Source organism: Phyllostomus hastatus, unplaced genomic scaffold (assembly GCF_019186645.2).
Source record: "Phyllostomus hastatus isolate PE091 unplaced genomic scaffold, TTU_PhHast_1.1 phas_scaffold_93, whole genome shotgun sequence".
In the NCBI taxonomy this organism is placed as follows: Eukaryota; Metazoa; Chordata; class Mammalia; order Chiroptera; family Phyllostomidae; genus Phyllostomus; species Phyllostomus hastatus.
Window position 1 is genome coordinate 15,202,897 of NW_025334042.1, and position 26,162 is coordinate 15,229,058.

Consider the following 26,162-nt stretch of genomic DNA (forward strand, 5'->3'; position numbering starts at 1 on the left):
TCCCAGTCAGGACACATGCCTGGATTGCAGGCCAGGTCCACAGTGGCGGCCACGCCGAGAGGCAACCACACATTGATGTTTCTCTCTTTCTTCCTCCTTCCCCTTCCCTCTCTAAAAATAAATGAATAAAATCTTAAAAAAAAATGAAAGAGAGCCCTGGCTAATGTGGCTCAGTAGATTAGTGCTAGCCTGTGAACCAAAGGGTCCCCAGTTCGATTCCCACTCAGGGCACATGCCTGAGTTGCAGGCTGTGCAACCTCAGTGGGGGGCATGCGAGAGGCAACCACACACTGTTTCTCTCCTTCTCTTTCCCTCTCTTCCCCTCTCTAAAAATAAATACAATCCTTCTTAAAAATAAAGTAGAATGCAATAAATACAATAGAAAATGTCAGGGTGCATGCATAGAGCAAGTATAAGTACTGTCCCCGTGAAACTTATTTCAGCTTTTTCACAATATAAAATGTGTTTCTTGCAATGGGTCACTGAATTCCTGGGTGACAGAACACTGGGTAAGGCACAGAATCAAGACTCATGTGGCAAACACATAAAGGCTCCCTGCTCTGCGTCAGGCACTACACTAGGCACAGGAGACTGTTAAGTGAATAATACAGTCTCTAGTCTCAATCCATCATCTTCTGGTTGGGAAGCCAATAAGCAAACTAACAGTTGTTAGACATGATGCTTAGTGCTCTGAGAGAGTATGTAGGGGGCTATAAAGTCCTTCCGTGAAAGTGGGTATCTGGAAGGGCTTCCCAGAAGACATGATGCAGCCAGAGTTCTTAGTACCTCCTCCATCCTATACATGGGAAAGGAGCTATGGTCAAATGTCAAGAGTTCTAGTCTTAAAGCCTAAAGACAACTTCTAGTCTTGCCTATTCTTCTTAATAAGCTGTGAAATCTTAGATGAGTCCATTAACCTTTCCATACCCTGTGTCCTCATCTAGAAAATGGGCATTTCCCCTGTCAGACCCAAAGAAGAGACAGATAATATAAGTGAAAGTACTTTGTAAACTATAAACTAGGGAGAGATTGCCTCTATGGATAAGGAAATGGGAAGGGTAGAGATGTAAAGTGTCCTTCCCAACACTACGGAGCTGGGGTAGCCGGTACCCCTCAGTCCTCAACCCCCTGCTCCTGCCTATAATCCCTCTCCCACTGCAACTCAGCTGCCTTGCAAGAGGGTGGGGGCAGGACCCAAAAAGATCCCCTAGAAACCTGACTACTGAAGATTTACCTTAAGAATTATATGTTTTAATGATATTTTGTTAATGGCGGGAGGCAAATAAATATGTGAGAATTTCTTCCTTTTTCCTTCTGTTAATGAATTGGGATCCACCCAAACTCAGTGTTTCAAGTTACATAAGCATCATTCAGATCTTCTGTAACAACTTTCATCTTGGAAAAACAGCATTCCCATTAAAATGTTATGTAAAAAGGTTTTGTGTGTGTGTGTGTGTGTAGGAACAGAAGGAACAGGCACACATCAGAACTGGTGAGGTGCACACACTCGTGGGGAGCAGGTATTTGAGAGAGAACTTGCTTGTCCTCTGACCCCCAGTGAGACTGGTGCATGTTAGGCAATGGGGACTGCAGCATGAAGGCCATTAGGTACCTCCACTCCTCAGGGACCAGAAAAGTCCTGACCTTTCTGGAAAGCCTCTTCCTTGGCAGGGTGAGTTCAACTGAATCATAGACTTAGGGTTGGGCAGCTCAGAAGTCACCCAGTGCAATCTTACTCTACATCACCCTTCTTGCCAGACTTGACTTTTAACAGTTTCCTTCCTCCCAAGGCAGTGCATGTCACCTTTGGTCAGATGTAGCTCATGGGAAAAGACCTGATACAGAGCTGAAACTTGCCTTGCTGAAGCTTCTAATTCTTGGGGACAAATGCATATCCCTCATCTTGAGCTACAGGAATCCAGGACCCATAGCTAGCGAAGGGTGCCTGGGGCCTAAGAGCAAGGAAGGGGGCCAGCAAAAGTCCATGGGCCTGAAGCTCTTCCCTTAGAGACCTCCATCCATCTAAATTGAGGCTGGTACTAAGGGCACAAGGGATATTGAAGGAGGCAGGACTGGGTTTGGAGGAAGGGGAGAAAGGTGGAAATCCTGAATGCAAATAAGTGGCTTTGAGCACATCCCTGCACCTCACGTCTCATATGAAGTAAGGGTCAGATATTACGAAGTCAGTTCCAGCGCTGATACTCTGCAGTCCCGCGTTTGTCTTTCCGGATTCGATGGTGGTTCTCTTTTATGTGAAATAGTGGGTCCACGATTCGAGGGCCAAGCAGGAAGTAAGAAAGCTGCTCTGAACCCTCCCATCACGGGCAGACCTGAGTTAGGCTTCGCAGCTTACCCTGGTTACCCGAGAACAGACACACGAACCAGAACTCCCCACCACAGAATACGGAAACATGAGCTTTGGAGTGTCCTTTTAAGTTGTTGGGAAGGGGGTGTGGCCGAGCAGACTGGGAGGCAGCAGCGGGACGAAAGAGGAGTGGCCCGGAGGCGTGGCCGTGGCGACTGGAATGTTGTTGGGTCCTCGCACCGCATAGTAAGGAGGGGCCACTCCCCTTTTCTCCGAGAGGGCCAATTGGAGCGCTCGAGCGGTTTCAAGTCTCCCCTGCCAGCCTGCCCGCCTGCCACCCCACCCCCCTCGGGGAGTCGCTTTTTCTGTAGCGAAATAGCAAAGCTCCGGATGTTCCGCAGCCCCGGCTGCTCATTGACAGAGGGTCCTGAGGCCTAGGACGGTGCTCCGCAACGCGAGGCGCTGGTGGGCCGTGGAAAGGCCGAGTCCGGAGCCGGGAGGCGCGCGGGGGTGGGCGCTGCAGCCGCGGGTTGTTTATCTGGAGTACGGAGGGGAGGGGGGAGCCTGGAAACCGCCCCGTGTCCCATTTCCTCCTCTTGTTTTCGCTCCGGATTCTCCATGTTGGACCCAAACTGAGGAGCCCGGAGCTGCCGCCGGGGGATCGGGGCCAGGGGCACCCGGGGAAGCTGCTACCCGGGCCGCCCGCTCTCCATACAGGCCGCCTCCCTTCGTGGGCCAGGGAGGGAACAAGAGCAGGGATGTGAACAGCTGTGGGAGTCCGAGTCTCGCGAGCAGGAGCCGGAGCGGGCCCCCGCCCAGGCCCCCCAGCCCAGCCCAGCCTGCGCGCTCGCCCGTCCTCCCGCCCAGCCAGCCCGGGCCCGCGGGATTGTTAGATGGAACACGGCTCCATCATCACCCAGGCGCGGAGGGAAGACGCCCTGGTGCTTACCAAGCAAGGTAGGGGCAAGCAACTTCCCAAAACTTTGCGTCGCCCCCGATCGGGAAGGGGGCTAACGCAGCCGGGAAGCCGAGTCCTGGCCCCCCACCCACTAGGCTCAGAGCCGGCGATTCCGACCGGACCCCCGAGTCCATCCTCCCCCGCATCCGGGTGCATACTCAGACCCCCGTGGGGGTTGCGCGGGCCCCGGACTCCGGGCGTCCGAGGGGGAGGGGCGTCATCTGCGCAGCTGTCACTCCGTCCTGCACCCCCTCCCCCCGGGAAGAGACTAAGGGGTACCGCTGGAAGCAGGAGTCCTCCCGCGTCCGTTCCCTCCTGAGTTGGGGGGTGGGTCGTCACTTTTCCGCGCTACAACGCACGCTGCCCTAAGACTGAGGAGAGAGGAGTGGTGAAGGGAACGGAGGGGTCCCGAGCTGGAATGGAGCCGGAACTGGAGTCCAGCACTTCCCGGGGCACCCCCCGTAGTCCCAGGTCGCCCAGGCTGCGGGCGGTGTCGGCGTCCAGCAAGACTTGGGACCAAGTTCACAGCTCGGGGGCGGGGGCGGGGGCGGCCGCGATGGGGGAGGGGCCGAGCCCTGGTGGACCTGATCTGGCTGCCCACGGCCCTGCGCTGGGCCCGGGACCTTGGCGGCGCGGGGCTCTCGTACGGCTGCCTCCCGCCACTTTCGCTGAGCAAACCAGCCGGACCCCGAGGCCCGGCCTGAGCCCCTCCCCGCCCCGATGCACTTCCCCGGGGCCGTCTCTGCACACAGAGCCGCGTTTGTTTAGCCCGGGAGCGGTGTCCCTGGTTACATAATTCGCCGATGGCATCAGACCCAGCGTGTTTCTGAATCGCGCAGCGAAAATGAGCGAGTTGTCTTGTAGGCTTCGGCTCGCGGCCCCCGCCTTCCAGAGGGTCAGGTGGAGATGCGAGGGGGCTTGCAGGGGGCCCTTCGCTGGGGTGGGCTTGGGGACCGGAGGGAGATGAAGCCGAGGCCTCTCCCGGGGTGGGGGAAAGGTTAGGACCCGAGGGTGGGATCTCTCCTGAGTTGGGTTATGGTGGAGGCCCCGAAACTCCCCCCCCCCACACACGTTCCTCTTTGGGCCTTGAGGAATGTGTCTAAAAGAGCGAACAGAATTTCCGCGGGGTGTAAGGAGTAGCGTCATTTTTTTCTGGAGAACTTCCCGGACTGAGGCCACCTGGCCCTCTGCTGGGGAGAGCACACTCTTGGGACCGAATTCAGAGCTACTACCCTTCTCTGGACCTCACCCCCGCCTCAGAACGGGGAGTGAAGGGCTAATGCTGCAGTGTAACACATGGAGGCCTAGAGTTTGGTCGGGGGTGGGGGGGTGGGGGGCGGGGGGACACCTGCAGGGTCTCCGTGTTGTCCCCCAATCCCCTCATTTGGTAACATTAGTAGCAGATCACTTATTCGTGGGGTTCAGGACCCTAGGGAGCTCCGCCAACTTGCCTAGGGGCAAAGAAGCTGGGCTGGTGGTGTCAGCCTTTCCCAAATTCTCCTCGTGGGAGCTTCCTCTGTCACTAGTTCTTTCAACGAGTCTCTCCTGAGAAAGGGGACAACCTTGCCTACTCGGATCTCAGCCCCTCCAAAGTCCCTGACTCCCTGCTCTCCTGGCTGCATCAGTAACCAGTCTGTGTGACCCAGGCTGCAACTTCACCCCTCTCCTGGCTTCTCAGCTGTGCTGAGGGCAGAAGAAGGGAGGCGAGGCTTTCTGTGTTGATAACTTCACTCTCTTTTCCATCCTCACCCTAGGAAAGGACTCAGGAGCTAGCCAAAGCTAAAGAAATTTGGGTGCGGAAGGATTCCAGAGACTGGAAATGTTGATGAGAAGGGGAAGACCAACCCTGTGCTTCCCCACTCATGTCCTCTCCTCCGTAGGGGCTTGGGAGGGTGCCTTCCCGGTGAGGACACAACACCAGGAGTGAGGGAAAGCTGGGCTGCTGGAGGGACTTCTCACAAATCAGAACTTGAGGGTTCATCAGGGCGAATGGCAGGGAGAGAATACATGGCAGCAGCAAGCAAAGCAGCTGGCTTCCTGACAGTGGTTAGTTGTTGATGCTGGTTGGATTTTCTTGGAGTTACGTTTTTCATTTCCTTTTTTTGTGTGCTTGCCCTTCCGACTTATCCCTGGAGGAATCTGAATTCTTAAGCCAGCAGCCATGGGTCTCTCTTTCTCTCCCCCACGTGATTTGATTGCATTCCAGAGAAGACATACTTTCTTCCTGGGCTGCTTGGGCAACCAGCAAGCCAGCCTTCTGAGTCCCTCATCATTTACAAACAAATCCTGCATATATTTTTTTTAGAAAGTGTAGATAGGGAGCAATGTTTTAACCAGCTACTTTAGGAACTTCTTGCCCGCCCTTCTCCATAGCACCTCATCTCTAGGCCTGCCTTCCTTTGGAAAAAGGGGAAGAATTGTAAGGCAATTTATTAATAAATAAAGTTCTAGGAAAAAAAAAACACAAGTTGCTTCTAGTTTGAGTGTTTTTTTAGTGAAATTGTTGTCCTTTCAGGGTTGTGTTTTTTATTTATTTGTATGTTTGTTCACTGTAGCATTCTCAGAGCTTTAAGGTTGGCTGGGTGTGTTGATGATTCAAAAGGAATTACTGCAGGGGGAGTAGAGGAAAGCTGCCCCAAGCAGAGATAATAACTGGGCCAAAGTTGGATCCTCTTCCCAGAGAGATGGGTGAAATGGCTTCCTGGTACAGCCAGGTCAGGGTTGTGTGTAATATTCAAAGTAAAAAAGAAGTTAGTACCAGTTTGACCAGAGAATGGCCATTTATTGCAGCCCCATATGAGGGTGTCGCCCCATTGCTGGGAGGTTGTACTGTGGGTTTTGTGGTTAGGTGGGGAAGTCCAGGGAACAGGCACCCCCTAGAACCTCCCAGTGTGAAATGAGAGGTGGAGGCAGCCTCTTCCAAGGCTCAGAGTGACCCACAGGCCCTTCTGGGGAGTCAGGGCCTTGTGGACCTTTTCTCTTTTTCCTTGAGACCTGATGTCCCTTTCAGGGAGAGGGTGAGGACACCTGGGGCTGTCTTCTCAGCTGTGCAACTGAACACGTTCCTGTAGCTGACCATCCCTGAATTTTAGGATAGTGGCAGCTTTTTCTGGCTTCTACTTTCTCCCCATGAGGGAGAAATTCTGCCTTATTTTGTCTTGGAAAATTCCAAGCACCTTTCACTGTAGTTGTAACTAGGCCTATAACTCGAAAAGCTCAGACTGATTTTTTTTTTCTTTAAGATTTTATTTATTTACTTTTACGGAGAGAGGAGAAGGGAGGGAGAAGAACATCTGTGTGAGAGATACATCCATTGGTTGCCTCTCACGTGCCCCCAACTGGGGACCTGGCGCAAAACCCAGGCACTGCCCCTACTGGGATGTTCCCCAGCTGGGAATCGAGTGGGCACTCACATCCACTGAGCCACACCAGCCAGGGCTTAGGTTGTCTTATTGGGGCTTTATTCCTTAACTTGCTCTCAAGGGTCAAGGGTACCTGTTTGTGGCTGGCTCCTCCGCCCCACTGGCTCCTTTCCCTCCTTCCCCCTTCTTCAGTCTTGGCCTCTTTATGGCAGCTGAGGCTCACTTCTGTGTCTCCTTTGGAGTTCTCCCTCCCCCTACCTTGGAGTGGGTAGTGGCCTGTGGGGTGACTTGAGCTTGTGTTTGCTCATGGGAGTACTGCTAACTCAGCAGTGAAGTTTGAAATGCCTGACATCCTGGGGCGGGGAGTTCCGCAGTTCTGAACTGCCGCTGAGTTTGACTTACAAACACTGTTGCTGTTCTAGCCCCCAGTCAGATCACGCGGGGAGAGGCATCCCAATAAACAAATGAGTAAAATTTGAAAGAATGTTTGAAAAAACAGTAAATATTGTATTAGTTACATTTCTAAGCAAGGGGAATTGATAACTCCCGGCCATTCTGTGGAGAATTCATTAATAGAAGTGTTTGAAACAAAGTTTTGGGAAGAAAGATAATATGTAATTATGTACATACTTATATACAAACACATCCTTTTCTTTCTCTTCAAGTGTCTTCTTGCTAGTTTTTGGGTAATTCGGGGGTCTTGTCTGTTACTCCCATTTCGGGATGGGGGGTGCAAGGGCAGCAAAGTATTCATTGTTACTTCAAAGAATTCATTCACAAGCAAAATTGGTTGCTTCAGGCCTGGGTGCAAATCCTTTCTGTCCCTGTTCACAATGAGACTTGACACATCACTTTAGTGTTCTGAGTGACTTATCTGTGCAATAGGAATATTGATATCGACATGTCTATAATGCCTGGTACTTAATGGGTGATTGATAATAAAGTCTTTTTTTACACAGCCAGACCACTGCTACTCAGTCCCTCCCCATTCCCAGGACACAATGCAAATAGCACACAGTCATGTGGGTTTTATTGTTAAAGACAGGTGGCCAGGGGTCAGAGGGGACACTGATGTGAAGGCTTGGGCCTTCTGGAAGGACCAACCTCATGACCTTGCTACACAGACCCCTTCTTTGTGCCAGTGTGACTTGGGGTGGGATTTTATCTGTAAATGCAAGTAGCATGTGCTTTGGGGCTTTTGCAGTTCTGCCTGGCGCCTGGGCATCTGGGGATGGGAGAGGCCAGGAAGCCATGCACCTACTGTGAAGAGTGCCTGAAGTCTAAACCCTCTGAACAGTTGCTCAGTCTCTCAGAAATGACCGCAGTGAAGATCTGAGATGACTGTGTGCTGCGTTCTCTTACCTTCTGTGCTTGCTTTGAGAATTAATGAGCCCAGTGAGACTCAGATTTCTTCTAGGGAATTCTAATAACAAGAAAAAAATAAATGGGGTTTGAAGAGAAATAGACATTTTAAGCTGTGTCTTTGTTGCTGTGGTTTTGAGGTACAACATTGAGAAAGCACGAAAAGCAACAGAAAAAGCTGTTTTTCATCCTGTCTGAGGCCAGCCAGCTGGAGCAGCACAGCATTAACTCACTAGTCCTGGGGTCATGGGATTGGGTGTGGCCCTGACAGGATTCTCTCCCTCCTTGGAAATGGAGGAATAGTTTCCCAACTGGGATGCAGATGATCTCATTAACAGGCAGATCTTATGAAGGAACTAGTAGAAATCAAAGTGGAGAAGTTGACTAGGAACTAACTGGAAACCTCTCTGGGCCAGAGGCCAACTAGCAGAGTTTCTTTTCCAGTAGAGTGCCTGGCCCCTGGGGTCTAAGTGGTCTGTGCTACAGAATGGGAACTCTAGCAAGTATGCAAGCCTTCCTCTGGGTGAGAAGTTGCAAATGGCCTGTAGACCTGATCTCTGAGTGGACCTCCAGACGTTTCCTTTCCCTTCCCAGGTACTCCTAGTCCTCCCTGTCCCCACATCAGACTTTGCTCCTACACTTTTTTTATTCTATACCTTCTTTTATCTCCTGCACTGTTCTCAGGAAGCAAATGTGGCTCCAGCCCCAGTGAGAGTCAAGCAGATTCATGGGAAATCTCAAACTGCATAACACAAGCCTGCAGAAACCCCTTCCCGAAATGGTGGATCCCAGCTCTTGTTTCCACAGCAAAGTGGGGTTAGGGCCTCTCCTTCACAGGAACAATGACCTACAGGAAGAGACAGCAGGCTTGGGTCTTTTGCTTCAATGGTAGAATAGAGCAAGTGCTCCTAGAAAAGAAAACCAGGCCCTGAGGCACAAGTCTTCTGACACCCAGCAGAGACACTGAGCCAGTGAGATATGGTGGGAGAAGGGGCCAAGGAGACTGGCTCTGTCACCTTCCAGTTCTGGAAGGGTTAGTCAGGGACTGCTGGCAACCTTTAGACATCAGGTCTGGGCCAGGGACACACATCAGATTCTCCTGTGACACTTACTAAAAATATAGACCCCACCTGGGTCCTAGTGAATCAGCACGAGCAGGTGGGCCAGGCTTGTGCATGTTCCAAATGCTCCCCGTGATTCTGACAGGTGTCCCTGGAGAAGAGCCAGCTAAGCACAGCAGTGACCCCAACTGCCTATTTAGCCCTGAGCAGGAAGAGTCCCCTGGAGGAACCCAGTTTTGGTATTTGTTAAAGATCCTTATGGCTTCTAAAAGTAACTTCTAAAATCTCAGTATGAATGAACAGAGCAGTGACCCTTGCTTACCCAGTGGTGACCACAGACAATATTTATGGAGCACTTCCCATGGGCCAGGCACTGTTCCTAGCATTCAGTGCCTTTGAGTTCAAGCTTCGGGTAAGCTGAAGCCACTTGGAAAAGCATCTTGAGGTGTGGACCTTTTCCGATTGACCTGTGGGGGAACCGCACTGAAGAAAGGTTATGCTTTAGGCAAGACCACAGAGCTATTGGAGAGGCTGAAATTGGGCAGAAGCCGAGTGTCCCAGCTTCTAACACAGCACTCTCCAGGTGGGCACACCTATGCTAGTTGGTTGGTCCCAGGTGATGCTGAGGGCTGTGGGAGAAGCAGGTCAGTGTTCCTAGAGGTAAAATAGACTCTGGCAGCATTTCCTGGCCGACTTCTTCCAGTCCTCCTACAGAGGCCAGCCACAGGAGGAAGGAAGGAAGGAAGGAAGGAATTGGTTGACCAACTCCAGTGAGTTTGCTCGTGTGTGTGTGTGTGTGTGTGTGTGTGTGTGTGAGAGAGAGAGACAGACAGACAGACAGACAGACAGACAGACAGACAGACAGACAGAGACTGACTGTGATTGGTATAGTGGAGTCCCAGAAAGGCTGTTTCCCAGGGTTGGCCTTGCCATTACCTCTGTGTGACCTCTGGAATGAGAAGAAATCTCTATGGTCTCTTTTCATATGCACATTTGAGATTGAGACTGAGATAAGGATATGAAAGTTTTTTGTACCTAATGACTAGTAGCTGACACTTAGGAGAGTTTACTAAGGCAGGATGCATCCTGAGTTCCTTGTCATCTTAACAGCTCTGTGAAACAGATAATGTTAGTCTTCCTATTTTATAGATGAAGAAACTGAGGCCCAAGGCCACATACCTTATATGAGAGAGCCAGGATTTAAAGCCAAGTCCATGGTAACTTGTGTAATCTCTTGTTCACTGGTCAGGGGAGAGATGGTTGAGAGTCCCTTGCTTTGTCCTGTGCCTTCCCTCTTCTTTCTCTATCTCTCATGTATGTGTCACCTAAATCAGGCTTCTATAGCTGGACAGGAAAGAGGCACTGGATTCTTCTGTCTTTCACCAAATCCAAGCATTCCAGGAACTGAGCAGAGAGCCAAGGCAGAGGGTGAAACAGCTGCCCAGAGGGTGTTTGTGTCCTGCTTGGCACATTTCTCTTAGGCTCCCAGCCTCCCACAAGGGCCTGCTCAGCACCTCCTTAAGTGGGGCGGGCAGAGAGAGACTCGGGATGGGCAAGTGTGGCTTCTAGTCCTCCACAATGACATCTCTGCCCTACTAGCTCTCCGTGGGGCAGAACCTCCTGTTAGGGCAGGGGCAGGATCCAGCGCTTTGGATTTTCCTGGGTGGTGTCTCAGATTAGTCCTGCTGCTGCAGTGGCCATCAGATCACTACCTGACACCCAAGAGCCCTCTGGCGTGGGATGGGGTGCTGAGGCTGCTGCTGACATAGCTGTAAGGAAATGGCTTCTCCATCTCTGATCCAGGACCTGTTGCTGCTTCTGGCATGTTTTTAAAGTATGTGAGAGCCGCCCAGGAGGGTGTTTTGGCAATTACTTTTAAAGGCTGATTCTGAAATTGATCAAGTATCTTGATCATGTTTTAAAAGTTGTCAGGAATCCCTGCTCCCAAAACTGAACTCTTCTTGAGGAAAGGTCCTTAAAGTTGAGGCCCTATGTTGAGATCAGTGACTAGATTGCTAATGTGGGCAGGGGGAAAGGCAGGACGCAAGGTAGCCAGTGACCTGTTGTCCCCACCCTTAACCCAGAGGTGGCATTAAGGACCCAGGACTGAAAGTTCTCCTTTAGAGAGAGATGCAGGGAACCCTCCTGCCCAGGGAAGGAGAACTAATGGAGACATAAAGGCCATGCCATTCTTGCTCTCTTGCTGTCTTTGTGCACGTGGCTTACCATGGCTGCGTGTACTCAAATGCAGTTCTTTCTTTTTCCCAAGTGAATATTTTTTGGAGAGGGAAGAAAGTTCATGCCATCAGATACACAGCTGCTCTTTGGAACTTGGGGAACTGTTGCTGAGCTGGGTGAGGCCCTGCCTGCCTTGTTAATTATAAAAAAAAAACAAAAAAAAAACAAAAACCAGTGTCAGCATTTGGGCATTGTAGAAACTGGTACACCCTCCCCATCATTTCCAGGCTTTTCTGTGTGTGGGATGTCTAGGCATCTCTCACCCTCCTGTTCCCTGCCAACTCACCTGCTGGTCCAAGAGCCCTTCCGTCCACCTGGCACTTTCGGGCCTGTCCTTAGCCAAGGCACAGATGCCCCTTGCTGAGGACCTGGGAGGAATCCTCTCCATGGGGAGCCCCAATCAGATGTGTCTTGGCTGCAGGGTCCAGGCAGCTGGCCAAGAAGGGCCGGAAATGCTCCAAATACTCTCCCTCTTCCAATAGCTAAGGGGAGGGAGGGGCCCCTCAGAGAGGCCATTTTATAGTGATAGCCAGACTAAATCCTTTGCTGTGGGGGTATGGGAGATGGTGGAGAAGAAAGTACTGAGGGACGAACTGAGAAAGCATCCTTCTACATGAATGGGCTTGTTAAGATCTCGTAGCCCGAGAGCTTGCCTTGTCCTGAATCCTAGGCAGATGTGTAAGGAGTTCCTTTGCTGGGACACGAAGCTGTGTTGTTGGCAACAGTGATATCTGAACCTGACCTTCAGAAGAAGTTAAAAATAGTATTGTCCTGGCAAAGCCAGTGTGTGTGTGTGTGTGTGTGTGTACATGAGCAAGCTTCTTAAGAGGCAGGGGCAAATAATGCTCCCATCTGGTGTTTCTTGGAGGCAGTGGTGGTAGACCAAGGGGAGAGGGCTTTGTTTATCTCAAGTGCAACAGCCTCTCACCTGCTTTCCTGTTTTTTTTGCAGAATACCAGCTCAGGAGTTGCAAGCTGGAAAACAACTTTTGTAGTGGGCTTGGGAAAAGGTGTAGGGGTTGTTTTGACTTTTCAGTCCTGAACTATGATCAGAGTTCCTCTGTCACCTTTCATTATCTTGAGCTTCAACCACATGCCGGGGAAGGAAGGCCTGTTCTTCTGTAGCTGACCTCCTTGGAATGAGGCCCACAGTGTTGCCAGGTAGTGGTCACCTCCCTTTGGGAATTAAAATGAGCACAACATTTAGCTTTAGTTTGTATAGCACATAACTGTGCAGACAGTGAGTATTGGTTTTTTATCATTTCAGTCAGGAATGAGGTCTTGCTTTTGTCCCAGTTAATGGATGAGGAAACTCAAAGATGCTCTGTGCCTGAGTCAGTTACTGGCAGAGCATGGACCCCATCCCAGGGAATCCTCAGTGTGGGGGATACCTCTCAGGTCCCCCCTTTTTTTCATACCCTGCTTCAGTAGGAAGCCTTGCAATAGTGAGCTTAGAGGGGTAGCCTTGGTCTCTGTTCTCAGCCACCTGCACATTTTCTTAAAGTCAGAGCTCCTCTGTTAGCTCTGTGCTGGTCCAATCCAACACCCAGCCCTAAGCCAGGTGTTTGGAGCCGAGAGAGCAGATGCATGTCAGAAGCTAGGCAGAAGAGGAGGGCTGGTGTCCTCAAAGCAGGTAGCAGGGGGATGAAGGAGGGAGAGCAATTCGTTATGGGGCTACATGGCACCCACTGGAATTCTGTTCTCCCTCAGGGAAATTGTGTGCAGCGAAATCCTCATGGGCCTGTAAATCTTGTACCCTTCCCTGTCATACACGGAGGGGTGGGGTGGTCTGCACCTGGCTGTCAGGGACACAGTGCTGAATGCTGGCTGAAGAGAGCCCTTTGAGAGGCTCTTGGACACAAGCGTCTGATCCCATTCTGGTGTGTGTTTCCCTTACCCTTAAATAACGCTGAACAAAGCAGGTCTTGGACCCAGGTTCCTGGCTCCAGCTCCTCTCCCTCCCAGTCCCCCATTGTCCTCCAAATCTCCCAGAGGTAACTAACTGCCAGGGAGAGCAGGTGCAGGGCTGGGGCGTGGGTGAGGTGAGCCCTGGAATGGAATCCCAGAGCCTTGTGCTGTTTTCCCCCTTGCACCTTTCATGGCCTGCCCGCGAGGACAGCAAAGAAGAGGAGCTAGACTGGTCCCTTACTGGCCCAGCCTAGAGAGGAACAGAGCAAACATTCTAAGGGACCTTGAGAGTGCCCCACCACCTCCCAGTTGTTGCAGGAGTAAACATGCAGGGTGCCCCTGAGCTGTTGGGGGCCCTAGGTTCAAGGAGATCTGGGTTCAAATTCTGGCTCTGCTATCCTACCTGTGCAACCTTGAGCAGGTTACTTAACCCGTCTCTGCTTCAGTTTTCTTTCTAGAAATGGACGATTAGTGCCTACAGATGGGATTTTAGTGAGGAGAATATTAGGTAATGATGTCAAGTGTCTTAAGGCAGGCCAGGCAATCGTAGGTGCTTAGTAAAACATGAACAAGGCCCAGAAGGGCTCAGTGGCTGGCCTCAGGTGCTCCTTCAGAGCCCACCTTCCTCTTCCCTCACACTGGCACCTTTTCTGCATTGAACTCTTCTGGGCTGTTGCAAACCAGTGAAGACTTCTACAAGTCCTGGCTCTCTAGAAGTGACAGGCCCTGAGGCCCCTGGGGGCATTCACTCAGCCAAAGTTACTGAGCACCTGCTACACAGAGAGCTGGAGGCTGATGAGTGTGCCAGGCTGAGGCTATCGCAGGCCCCGCCAGGAGACAGCTGTGTTTGGGGGGAGGCTAAAGAGACTCTGGTGGATTCTCAATAGCAGTGTTTGTACAGGTAAGGAGTAGAGACGGCCTGGAGAAGGATTGGAGGAAGTGGGGCCCCGATGGGGGAAAGGATAATGACCTTGCAGTGACCAGTCAGGGTACCCTTCCCAGGCGCCTCAGCTCTTGCTTTGCTCTGAGCGCCTGACCCCAAGGTTAAGGCATTTGTGGTCTCTGAGGCCCAGGGTCTGCCTCCTCACATTGTGTTTTTGAGAAGACCTTCATCCCCTGCAGAGCCCAAACCAAGCTGAGTGGCCCCCAGCCTCACCCCACCAAGCTCCCTGTCTGAGACTGAAGCCCTTCTGTTGTTGGGCCTCCTGCAGTGGGCAGCAGCGAGGCCTCTCTGTGGCCCCAGCCAGCTGCCCCTTTCACCTCCTCGCGTCCCAGGATTACTCAGCCTTCACAGCATCTGTCACTAAGACGCTGAGTGCGTTCTTGATGGCCTCTCTTCAGGAAAGGCTCGGGTTTGTGTGGCCTTTTAAGAAAGGCCCATTTGCCCGGGTAAGCCTCTGATTGTGGTTCTGCATGAAGAAATCATAAACCAAAGAAAGAGTGATGGTTCAGCTTTGGTCCTGGAGCTTTGTGTCAGAGTCTGCTTGAATCCCTGGATTGGAATTGAATGTGGGTCATATAAGCAGGTCTTTCCCCCCTTGGTTTCTGCATAGATTGTTATGAATAGGAAAAATCAGAGGAACCTCTCATCCTTTGAGTGCTGGGCTCTGCACTAAAGTTTGTCTCCTTGATACAGGGGCCTTGCAGTGAGGTCCCCAGTGTATTTTCTTTCTTCCTGACAGAAATCCCCAGTCCCTAGAAATGTTGGTTCTTCTAGGGCCAAGAACTCAACAGTGATATCCAGGCTTTTCAGGTAATTGCTGGGGAGGAGGCCTGATCATTTTCCAAAAGGTTTCATACAAGTTTCAAGGGATCTGGCCTAACCCAGGGAGAGGAGAGAGCTAGAGCTTTAGGGGACTCACTGACTGACCGGGAATACCCTCCCTGCACCTGCAGGAATCCCTCTGCCTTTCTGTTGAGTCAGAGCTAAGCCGGTGGCTCTGGGGTCATGCCAATTGCCACCCAACTGGCTGACTCTTAAGCAGCCATTTTCCTCCTCTTGGTCCTGGGGAATAGAGTATGGTTTTCTCCCCTCCTCTCCAAGGCCACAGGCAGCCCAATAACTGGTGTTAAATAGTTTCTCCAGCACCATGTCTGCAAGGGCCCCCTGGGTGGTGTGGTACATTTTGCAAGGACTTGGCAGGCGCAGCTCCTGGGTGGCCCCCACCACATCGCCTTCCCCTTCCTTTCTTACAGGGAGCAACGCAGGGCAAGTTGTCTTCAGTGCCATTCTGTTTGCCTTTTTTCCTCAGCACAGATACTGGCATTTCCAGCATTTATTTTCCTGCACAGTGTGCTTTAAAGTGGAGTGGGCTAGGTTTAATCCTCAGGCCCAACTCCCACACAGGCTTGGGGAAGGAGACCTGTGGCTCAGGACCATTCTGGCAGTGGTTGTGTGGCGCCACCTCCTGGCCAGAGGACCACTGATATCTTCCAGCTTTTGCTCTCAACAGTTGCCAGAACAGTTTGTGTAAAAACCAAAATGAACTTGAAAAAGATGCTATAGTCTAAAGTCATTTCTGGTTCACCCTTTTATGCCCATAACTTTTTGTATGACCTTGGCCTTTCTAGTGCTGTCTTGCCGAGCCTTTTCTAAAAATAGGCCTGAATTTATCAAGGCAGGACTAAGGAGCTGCAGTCTGGAGTGGGAGACATCAGGCTAGAACCCGGCATTGGATGCGTGTGTCCCCACAGGTTAACCTGCCTCTGGTTTAAAATTAGAGGGGAGGAGTGTGAAGGGAAGTGCCTGGAGTGTGGGAGGAAATGAGGGTATGAACAAAGGATTAGCTTTTCTTGGGACTGCGGCTCTTCTGTCCTCTAGTCTGCTGAGTCTAGTCTGGGCTCAGTTCTGCCTCCACTGACCCAGCATCTAGGGACACCAACCTTGGGCAGAACTACAGCTCCACTGACTTGAAGGGATGGGCTCTACGTTGCTCTGTGGTTTAGAACGGGCAGCCTGTGGGAACAGGTGTTAGGGAGGATTTGTGTCTTTGTGACTTAACTTTGAAGGTACCCACCCTTGCGCTGCTGCCAGAATAGGGGGATGCCTGGTTTCTGTACTTAGTGCCATCTTTGAGTGCCCACCCCCCCGAAAAATGGAGCAAAAAAATTTTTATGGAGCAAATTTTATGCAGCTCATTTCTCAAACCAGGAAGTGGGGGTTCCTGCTGTTTTTGCTGTGAAGAAAACATGTCAGAATAAACATGAACAGTTCCCCGTTGATGGTATTTGGTTGTTGGCCAAGCGCATACTATGCCCTGGTGGATCTTAGAGACTAGAGGGCATACAGGTCCAGTGTTGTGGGGAAGTACCTCTGGACAGAGATGCTCTGTAATTAATGCTTTGTCATTCTTTCTGCTCTAGGCCTGGTCTCCAAGACCTCTCTTAAAAAGCCTCGTGGACGTAACATCTTCAAGGCCCTTTTCTGCTGTTTTCGCACCCAGCATGTTGGCCAGTCTAGCCCCTCCACTGAGCTCTCCGCGTACAAGGAGGAAGCCAACACCATTGCCAAGGTAGCTGGATCGGGGTGGTGTTGCTCTGTGCGGGCTGCTGGTGGAGCCCATGCACCCACAGTAAGTGGGTGAGCAGTCTGCCTGAGGTCGAGATCTTCGGCTCAGAAGAGGCCCTTCCTCTGATGGGACCTGTAGTTGGTTCACCTTCTTTCTCTTACTTCCCATTTGTAGAATGGGCCACCCAGATGTCCCTGTCATTTCTGAGGACTCCTGCAGTCCAGATCCTTCTAGGTTCCAGAAACTGTGCGAGATGCTTTGCATACGATCCATGTAGCAGCCCTGCAAGGAGACTCAGAGCTCCCCACTCGCAGAGGAGTGGAGACCGAGTCCCTAAAGAGTGGTAGTGTCAGAGTTCCGGCTCAGATCGCTCTGGCTGTAAATCCTGTGTCTCTTGTTTACTATGCAAAGCTGCCTTCCCAGTTACTTCACTTTCAGGGACCCAAAGAAATGAAATTCTTCCACATTCTTGGTAACTCCTTCCAGCACTCTCTCCTGTACCTGTGAGAGACATTTGGGAACGTGTGGGTGTCTCCGGTCCTCCCATGGCCAGTAAATATGTCTAGAATTTCAAGGGTAGGGACAGCCCTGACCAGAAATCGTTGTGCCCCCAGTGCCATTGGTACTTCTTTCTGAAATACCAAGGTCTGGCTGTCTTTGCTCTCTCAGAACCAGGCTGACGATGTGTGCATCAGTGACAGTCACTCTGTTATCCAGCAGTGTGTCATGACAGTGTCATTAAGCCATTGATTTTTACAAAGAGTTCATAATAACATGGAAAAGTATTGAGTTGTAAAAGCAGAACACTAAATTATATTATGGGTGGGGAGATGCTAAAACAAACTTGAAAGAAATACACTAAAATGCCAATTTAAGTTTTTCAAAGTGCTAGGATTTTAGTTTTTCTTTAAGGTTTCCACACACTATTTTTTACAACCATAACACTTTTATTACTAGCAAAAGGTGGGGAAAGCATTCTGACCTCTCACACTCCCACTTCCCCGGCCATTTTGGGACCCGCAGTGGGGGTCCGTGTTGGCCTGCTGCTTTTTTGTAGAGGCTCAGTCACCCTCCCCCCACGAGCCTCCCCCAAGGAGGGTGTAGAAAGTACATGTTGTGAAGGAGAAGCCCGGGTTCCAGGACTAAGCAACAGGCTAACCCACCACAGTGAGGAATTCTGACTTTGGTTCTGCCTCTGACTCTGTGTCGCTGCATTGCTCTCTCGAGTTCCCTGTTTGTTCCTCACTTTGTGCAGCTTGGGAGGCAGTGGCAGCTAAGAGCAGGGACACTGCCCTCCACCCTTCGTCAGGGCTAATGCAGAAAGGAAGTTCTGGCTTTTTCTGCCTGGCTCTTAAGAGAAGTCAATTTGGTTATGTCAGTACATTCCAGGGGGCTGGGATCTTGGGGAGAAAATTACCCCCAGGCCTGAGGCAGAAGCAGGGGGCTTTAGACCGGTTGGGGAAGGCATTGGTAGGTCCGCACTGACCACCCCCTTTCCTCCTGCAGTCTGATCTGCTCCAGTGTCTCCAGTACCAGTTTTATCAGGTATGTGAGTCTGACACGGGACACACTCAGAAGCCCAAGACCCTGTGATCCCTGCTAACCCCATGGGGTGGTGCCCCCATTCCTCTGTGTCTGGCTGGCCACTTCCACGTCCTGGGAACCATTTGTTCCAGAGATTTGCTGAGGGCCCATTATCTACAGGACAGTAGATTTGGGGTGGGGGGCCACTGGTGTCCACCCCGCACCAGCCCTGGCCTCCATCTCCAACATCCAGGTCACTTTATAGTCCAGTGGGGGGCTGAAGCCAAGGAGATGGCTGTGTCTCTTCTTTGTCTCCTTCCTGGCCTTCAACAGGCATCTCTCCTGGGTTGAAGTTGGGGGTCTTTTTTTCTCCTCCATGAGCTCAGCTCTCCCCTAAGTTCTGCTGAAAGGCACAACTGGGCTTTCTTGGTGGCAGATCTCAGCATCCTGGCTCTGGTTTTAGATCCCGGGGACCTGCCTGCTCCCAGAGGTGACAGAGGAAGATCAAGGAAGGATCTGCGTGGTCATTGACCTGGATGAAACCCTTGTGCATAGCTCTTTTAAGGTAACCTGACATCTGGAGCCCTTCCTCGCCCATATCGGGCTGTCTTATGAACCTGGCCGAGGTGGCCTGAAATTGGTGATAGAAGGGTGGTCGGGGTAGCGTGGGCCTCTAGCATTTTGACCGCACTGACATCACAAATATGGAGACTACACCAACGAATGTTGGCTAGGGCCCCCCTGCTCCCCCCAGTCACTGCTGCCACTGCCCCGCCAGCCACATAGCACAGGGTACCACCAGGGTTGTGTACAGGGCGGCCCAAAGGGGGTAGAATCAGCCATGGACTTTGCCCCTCTCTGTTGTACCAAAACTTTGTTAACTCAAGAAGGCCCTGAAACTCACTCTGCTCTGGTAGAATTTTGGGGGAGGTTGGAAGTAGGAAAGACCAGAGGAGGTATTGCATCCTGTGCTGGGGTGAGAGCTGCTTAGTGGGATGGCAGGCGGAGCTTTCTGGAGTCTCTAAGATCTGTTTTCCCCACCCCTCCTGGGTGACAGTGCAGTGGCTGTTGTCTCCTCCTCACCCCACTGACCTCATTCACTTTTCTCTTTCCAGCCAATCAACAATGCTGACTTCATAGTGCCTGTGGAGATCGAGGGGACCACTCACCAGGTGAGCAGCCGGCCAGGCCACACCCAGCCCAGGGGGCGCAGGGGCCTCCGTTCTTCTCAGGGCTAGTGTTCCCTCACTTGGTCCCTTTCTGTGACTTCAGCCTCTACCTTTTTATTGGTGTTTTTACCACTCTTTCTCATCTTTAAAAAAAACCAGCCCCCTCATCCCCCACTAGCTGTCACCTTTTTTCTCTTGGCAGCCAAGCTGTTTAAAATGAAATGTTATGTGGTCAGCATTGATAGCTATCATTTATTGATCCCCACCCCTTCTCCCAGTGCGACCAGCACTGTTTTGTGATCGATTACATTTTCTCTAATCCCGAATAGTTGGTTCTCTGCCTGTTCTGGGCAAGGAAGGCAGTGCTAGCTGTTTACTCCCTGTGCCCAGCCTCTCCATCCAGCAAGGGACTTCAGTCCTTCCCAGCCAGGCATCTCCTCTGTGGAGCTTTCTCCAGCTCCACTCCCCCTACCCCCCAAAACCCTGGGTCCCTACTCTGTATTCTTTTCACATTAAGTGCTCAGTATGCATCTGTCAAAGAGCACTCAAATCTAAATAAGATCAGGCTCTGGCCCTGCATAACCTGCTCAGTCCAGGGGTCAGGTGGTATCGATAGTAGACAACCACTTACTGAGAACACTTGCCCACAAGGCCTGACAGCTGGCCTGAGAGGCCAGGACCGTCAGGAACAGTGCTCAGGTAGCCCTGATACTTGCTTGCATGGCCTGGTCACATACCAGTTACTTGTAGAGGAATGGGGTTTGAGGCTTCTGTGGGTTCTCGTCACTGTCCTGCGTCCATCAGAGGCCATCTTCACCAGCACCACCCCCTCCCTACAGAGGTAGTCTACACCCTTGGACTCCCAGCCTCTAGGCCCAGCAACCCTGTAAAATCTAGTTGAGGGTGTAGAGATGTGCAAAACCCACAGGGAAAAGATGAAGGCATGATTTCAAACGGGCAACTATATACTGAACCACTAGTGAATAAGGAAAGGCATGAATAATGACAAATGAAGATGGCTGCCTGCAGAAGGCAGGTTTTCAGCAGAGTGGTAAGGGCACTCGGAGCTTAATGAAGAGCCATGAAGAGGGAAGAACTTGTTGAAAGTTGAAGAAATGGCAGATGATAGGGAGCCAAGTTGTGGCTCCCTGGAGCAGGGCATTCCTGCTGCAGAGCTGAGAGGGAGCCGCGGCACGGCCGCTCTTTGAGCAGGGAGCAACGCAGATGAAAGGGCCTTTGAAGGAATGGTGCTCCCGCCCTGTGCAGGCTGGGTGAGAGGGAAACAGCCTGGAGGCAGGGAAGCAGCAGCGTGCAGATTGTTGAGGGACGTGTAGCCACTGGATCTTGCAGGCCAAAATGCAAGATTGTAAAAGGTGGACGTGAGTGTTAGGGTTGTCTGTCAGGAGCAAGCACAAAATAGGTGGGGACGTTAGAGCAGGACACTGCAGTGTCTGGTCTACAGTCACTGAGGGGAAAAGTCACTTCTCCCTGGTGCCTTTCAGAGAAGCTGTGTGAGGGCATGAGGTTTCAGGAAATATCTGTGACTTCGCCCAGTGGTGACCTGGACAGACTTTCCTGCCAGAGCCAAGAACAGGAAACTCCCACAGAGGCTGTGGCTGGATTCAAGTAATCCAGGATAGGCTGTTTCCATCTGTGAGGCCTATTCTTGATTACTTGTTTCCGGAGGCAGCTGATAGTTCGCCGTCGGAAACAGCATTGGCTCCGGGACATAGGTGCATGCACTTCTTCCCAAGCTGAGTCGAGGCTGGGACCACTGAACCAGAAGAAGCACGGTGAGGGGGTGATGCTAGTGCGCCGGTCTGTGGGGCAGAAGGCTTCCGGCCAGGCAGCCCCGGAGGCTGCGATGTGGGCATCTGAGCAGAGTAAGGTCTGAAACTACTTGATGCCTTCTGTGTAAGTGATGATAGTGACTGATGCTGTGAGGCTTCACCCTCACCGGGTTGCCTCCAACAAGCCTCTCTGTCTTTCCTCAGGTGTATGTGCTCAAGAGGCCTTATGTGGATGAGTTCCTGAGACGGATGGGGGAACTCTTTGAATGTGTTCTCTTCACTGCCAGCCTGGCCAAGGTACCTGGGACAGGAGGGGAGAGAACTGGGAGCAGGTGGGGCAGCTAAGGTGTGGTCCAGCAGCCCCTTGCTGGTCCCCAGATTGCCACTGGGGAACCAGGACCACATCCAAACAGAAGTTTCTTCTCTTCTCCCAGTATGCTGACCCTGTGACGGATCTGCTGGATAGGTGTGGGGTATTCCGGGCCCGCCTGTTCCGTGAGTCCTGTGTGTTCCACCAGGGCTGCTATGTCAAGGACCTCAGCCGCCTGGGGAGGGATCTGAGAAAAACTCTCATCCTGGACAACTCGCCTGCTTCTTACATCTTCCACCCGGAGAATGCAGTGAGTGGCCCAGACATGCCTACTCTTCAAGGGACTGGGAGAGGCCCTGTCCTCTGTGGGAGAGGCCATGGGCAGGGGGCCTTCGACTTTACCAGAAAAGCACACCACCCCAGGTGGACCCTGCCAGCCTCTGGGGGCTCTGGGACAAGGGAAGAAAGAGTGGCATTTGGGAGATTGATGCCTTCTTTTTCCTGCCGCAGGTGCCTGTGCAGTCTTGGTTTGATGACATGGCAGACACTGAGTTGCTGAATCTGATCCCAATCTTTGAGGAGCTGAGCGGAGCAGAGGATGTCTACACCAGCCTTGGACAGCTGCGGGCCCCTTAGCGTCCCCAGCTTCCAAGCAACGGTCATCCCAGTAGGGGACTTTCCTACACTGTGCCTTTATGATCAGCCTGACAGACGGAGCGGAAGCTGGAGCATCTCACCAAAGGGGGCCTGGAAATGGAAGTGATGGGAAAGAACTTTAGGACAGGTTAGATGCCGAGTGGGCCAATGTCAGACCAGTGATACCCCAAGCTGCCCACTCCCTGAATTGGGTTTCCCAGGTCTGCGAGAGAGTATTGCCTTGAACTGCATTCAAGGATATAAGTGTTTCAGGTGGGGGAACCTGGAAGGTCAAGGCTCTCTCCAAGTTAGTCCATCTCCTCTCCAGTCACCTGAGAGCCACTGTGCTCTGTAGGGACGAAGACTCTTCCAGGCTCCATCGCCAAACTCATGGCCTTCCCTCAGTGTTGTAAGGCTTGTGCCAAGGAGAAAGGGAGGGTCAGAGGCTGCTTTTGGGTGCCTCAGGCACACTCCCTTTTGAAATCTTTCTCCAGCCACCTGCTGCAGACAGACGGCAATTTTGGAAGATGAGAGCTTGTTTCCAGAAGCAGTAGCCCCAGTGGCCATCAAGTCCTGCAGCCCAAGGGCTGCACTTGCCCCCAGCCGAGTGCCTGGCCTGGGCCTTCCTTCGTCTCCCCAAGGCTTGGGTGCTGGGCCTGCCTTCTTCACTACCTAGCCATAATTCTCGAACCCATGGGGGAGGAGGTCTCCCTGCCATGGAAGAGGGCAGATAACTGATTTCCGTTCTTTTGACTCTGTTTTAAAATTCCCTTCCTAAACATGGAGTGTTGGGCCTGTTTTGTTTCTGACGAAGCTGCAGTCCTGGGCTTGAGGTGAATGTGTGTGGCGCTGGGGGTATAGGGAAGAGGGAAACCCCCCCGAAGCCGTGAATGTGTGTGTCCCCTTAGCTTGTATGTGAATCAGCTGAGCTTGGGACTATCTGTGAGTCCACCCTTCAGGGATTCTCTGCTGGTGCTGGTGCAAGGACTTTGTTCCAAAGTCCGGGAAGGGCGCTCCCTCTCTGCCCTTCCTATTTCTTGGGCAGAGCTCTTTCCTATCGTGTCTTCCCCTGGGGCCTGGCCTGTGCACAGCTCTCTGCTCCATCTTCATCCTTTCTGGCTGTTGCTCTTTCTCTCCAGGACCTCAGAGGCATTCCAGCTTTTCCTGGGCTGAGGGGGGTGGGTGTCCTTAGCATTACTTGGCCAGCCTGCGCACAGGCCTCCTGCCTCTGGCAATGTGTGATGAGCCCTTCACGTACCTGCTCTTTGCGTGTCTCCTGCTTTCAAAGTTTCTTAATAATGAATGCTTTAAAAAGGAGTCACAGAATGGAAGTTTCCCCAGGATAAAAAACAAAAGGGGAAGTGCTACTGTGATTGGGAGCACAAGGGGCCCCCAAAAGGTGGCCCCACTTCAGCATCACTGCCTTAATTGTGGCCCTTCCCAGGGCTGGGTGGGGTTCTCTCCTCTCTCCTCTCCCTCCCTCCGGGGCAGGAGAGAGTTCCAGTCCCCATCTCTGTTTTCCCTGGAGGCGGGTGTTACAAAGCATTTGAGCGTTGTTTCAGGTGTGAGGACACTTCCCTCTCGGCCCTCATATCCCTTGTTCTTTTTAGTTTGCACGTACTAGGTCCAGCCTGAGGAACTGACCTGTTTGGAGAAAGCCAGTCAGGGGGCGGGCAGCAGCTTGGTGTTCTGATTTGGTAGCTGGATGACTCGAGTTTTTCTCTAACATTGTGGTGCCATCTCTCTACTTTGTCCAAGGTTGTAAGGCTTTCTGTTTCCCTTTGGTGTCACAGAAATGGAACAGAGTCCCCAAAGCCCATGTGGTCATTTCCCCCTGCATCATTCCCTGGTTCCCACAGGGTGGTCCTGCAGTGGGGGAGAGGGCTCTGGTGCTAGCTGGGAACCACGGCTCCTGCAGGAAATGGAGGCTTCTCCTACTATGACCCAGATCTGGGCCTCCATCCTAATATTGCGGGAGGGGCTTCACCCTCAGGACCCACCCTTAAGGTTTGTTTAGCCCTTGGGTCAAATCTGCCATCTAGACCTAGCCAGGCTTTTCTGACTAAGCAATAAGAGTCTGTAAGCTGGTCCAGTTCCAAGGACCCTTTCTGCTCTCCTTTGGGTCTCCGTGTTCCTCCCAGTGAAGGGAGAACCTGTGCCAGCCCCTTTCCTGTCATGCTTGTCCAAGTGTGGCTCGTGACCAGAGCCCAGGGTACCCTGGGGGGAGTGTCCCTGCATCTTCTGCATGAAGCCCCTGCTCTACAGGCCTCCCTCCCCTCAGAACTCTGCCTGCCCCCCTACAGTTCCCCAGCAGATACGTGCTTTCCACTTCCCCAGAGAAGCAACGAAGCCAAGTGCTCCACACGGCCCACCCGTGGGGACCAGAGCTGGCCTCGATTGCTGTCTGATTCCAGTCTGACTGCACGTCAGGGGCGAGTGAGGATGCTCCTGGGAGGGGTCAGGCGAGACTCTTGCGGAGGAAGGAAAGGTGGGGAGGGAGCCGGTCACCTCAGGATTAGTTCTAGGGTTTCTCACCAGCCCTTCTTGTTTGAGGCTGGTCTTTGGGGGGCAATTGGCCACCATGCCTGGTCAGCACCAATTCAAGCCATGCCAGGAACCTGCCCACCCGCCAGGTTCAGTTCCTTAATGTGCCTCTTCAGGGACATGGTGTGTCTCTCTGATTGGGCTTCTAAATCAAAAGCCTGATGTTCGTGTCCCTCTCATAGGGGGAGCTTTGGACACAGGACCAGTTTGGAAAGGGTCAGGTAAGAGTTTTCACTCTGCACATTGTAGAGGGGACACTCTGTAGGCCCATGGGTCCCTAACCATATAAAGGTTGAATTAATTTGCCTTCAGTTAACCTGGGACCTTCTCTTTAGTTCCCTTCTGCCTCCCAAAGATTTTGACCATTTTGTAAGTGTACAAACTGACCTCTGTTAACAGTGGCCCAAAAGCTCCTTTGTGCTAAAAAGCATGGGAAATCTAATAACATCTAGTCCCCGGGACACGGGTGCCATTCTGTGCCGCTGCCCCTGCCCCTGCCCTGTGCCTGAGGCCTCGTGCAGTAGGGCAGCCCCCTGAGGCTGTCCCCTGTCCCGTGTCCCAGCCAGGCGAGTGTTGAGGAAGGTGAGCCTCTTTCCTTTACGTCTTCAGTTGGTTACTTCACCACTGTCGTACGTCAGTCACTTTGTAAAATGGGGTTTCATTTTAGTTCCCCCTCTTTTTAACAACAAATATTTTTATTCAAGCAGGGGAGGGAAGGCAGAGGTCTGGCCTGCTACCCTATCCCTTTCATGTAGGGCCTGCCCCCAGAGCAGACCCTCTCCTAACCCCATGAGCTTCTTCGCCTGCAGTTACCCTGGTGTGACGCCCTCCGTGTCGGTGTCTCTGGCCCTTTCAAGAAGCCGTTTGGAGGGTGGGGTCTGCTTCCCACTGTGACTGGGCTATGGGATTCTGACTACCTTGCTTACAGATTCATGGTTTGATAAATTTGTTATATTCATAAACTTGAAATGTGGGACGCCATTAAGTGTCTGTTTATATTTTTGGAGCATTTGTATTACTTACAATTAATAAAAGTGGGTTTAAAAAACCCATCCAGGAATGGGTGCTGCCTCCTGACCCTGCTGTTCGTTCGGGCACTTACTGGGCACACCCTTCACCCCTCACAACCCCTTTCACGGTGGAGCTGGAGAACCACAGCTGGGAGAGCAGCTGCGGACTCGGCACTGGGCTTCTGCTCAAGGTTAAAAGAAGTTGGGCTGCATTAGCTCTTCCCTGGCCCCCAATGGAACCACCTCCATTGCCATCCGGTGCTTAATAAGCATATGCTTTGTGTCCTATTGACGTCTGAGGATGACCCAGCGGCCCCAAAGGACTTGGAGTCTTCATTCTTCTGTGCCCCTCACTGATGTTCCCAAACCAGGCTCCCCAAAACATGGAACCCAGGATGGTTCTTGGGACATAGTGGGCACTCAAATATTGATTGGATTAATGTCTGAAGGAGCAAAACAGGATGAGGTTAATAACAT

General features: G+C 52.0%; 1 protein-coding gene across 3 annotated transcripts; it reads left to right on the plus strand.

The window, feature by feature from the left end:
• The first annotated feature begins 2,707 nt into the window (after window positions 1–2,707).
• Window positions 2,708–25,735, plus strand: CTDSP2 (CTD small phosphatase 2). 3 transcript variants are annotated; one of them, XR_006784603.1, is made up of 9 exons: window positions 2,713–3,262; window positions 16,557–16,705; window positions 18,209–18,247; window positions 18,690–18,791; window positions 19,342–19,398; window positions 21,390–21,482; window positions 21,620–21,805; window positions 22,006–22,279; window positions 22,626–25,735. XR_006784603.1 is itself a non-coding variant. In XM_045829155.1 (8 exons), the coding sequence occupies exons 1-8, from the start codon at window positions 3,199–3,201 to the stop codon at window positions 22,129–22,131; spliced, it is 816 nt and encodes a 271-aa protein (XP_045685111.1). In that variant the 5' UTR covers window positions 2,713–3,198; the 3' UTR covers window positions 22,132–25,735. The 3 variants fall into 3 exon arrangements, 2 of the variants coding, with proteins under 2 accessions (XP_045685112.1, XP_045685111.1); XM_045829155.1 differs by having other exon boundaries at window positions 22,006–25,735; XM_045829156.1 differs by lacking the exon at window positions 18,209–18,247 and having other exon boundaries at window positions 2,708–3,262; window positions 22,006–25,735.
• Window positions 25,736–26,162: the final 427 nt, after the last annotated feature.

Excerpts from the sequence above, each read along its gene's own strand:
- CTDSP2 (XM_045829155.1), top strand. The coding sequence starts at position 3,199 with ATGGAACACGGCTCCATCATCACCCAGGCGCGGAGGGAAGACGCCCTG. Across the intron at positions 18,248-18,689 it reads TCCAGTACCAGTTTTATCAG|ATCCCGGGGACCTGCCTGCT; the intron begins GTATGTGAGTCT and ends CTCTGGTTTTAG. Across the intron at positions 21,483-21,619 it reads TCACTGCCAGCCTGGCCAAG|TATGCTGACCCTGTGACGGA; the intron begins GTACCTGGGACA and ends CTCTTCTCCCAG.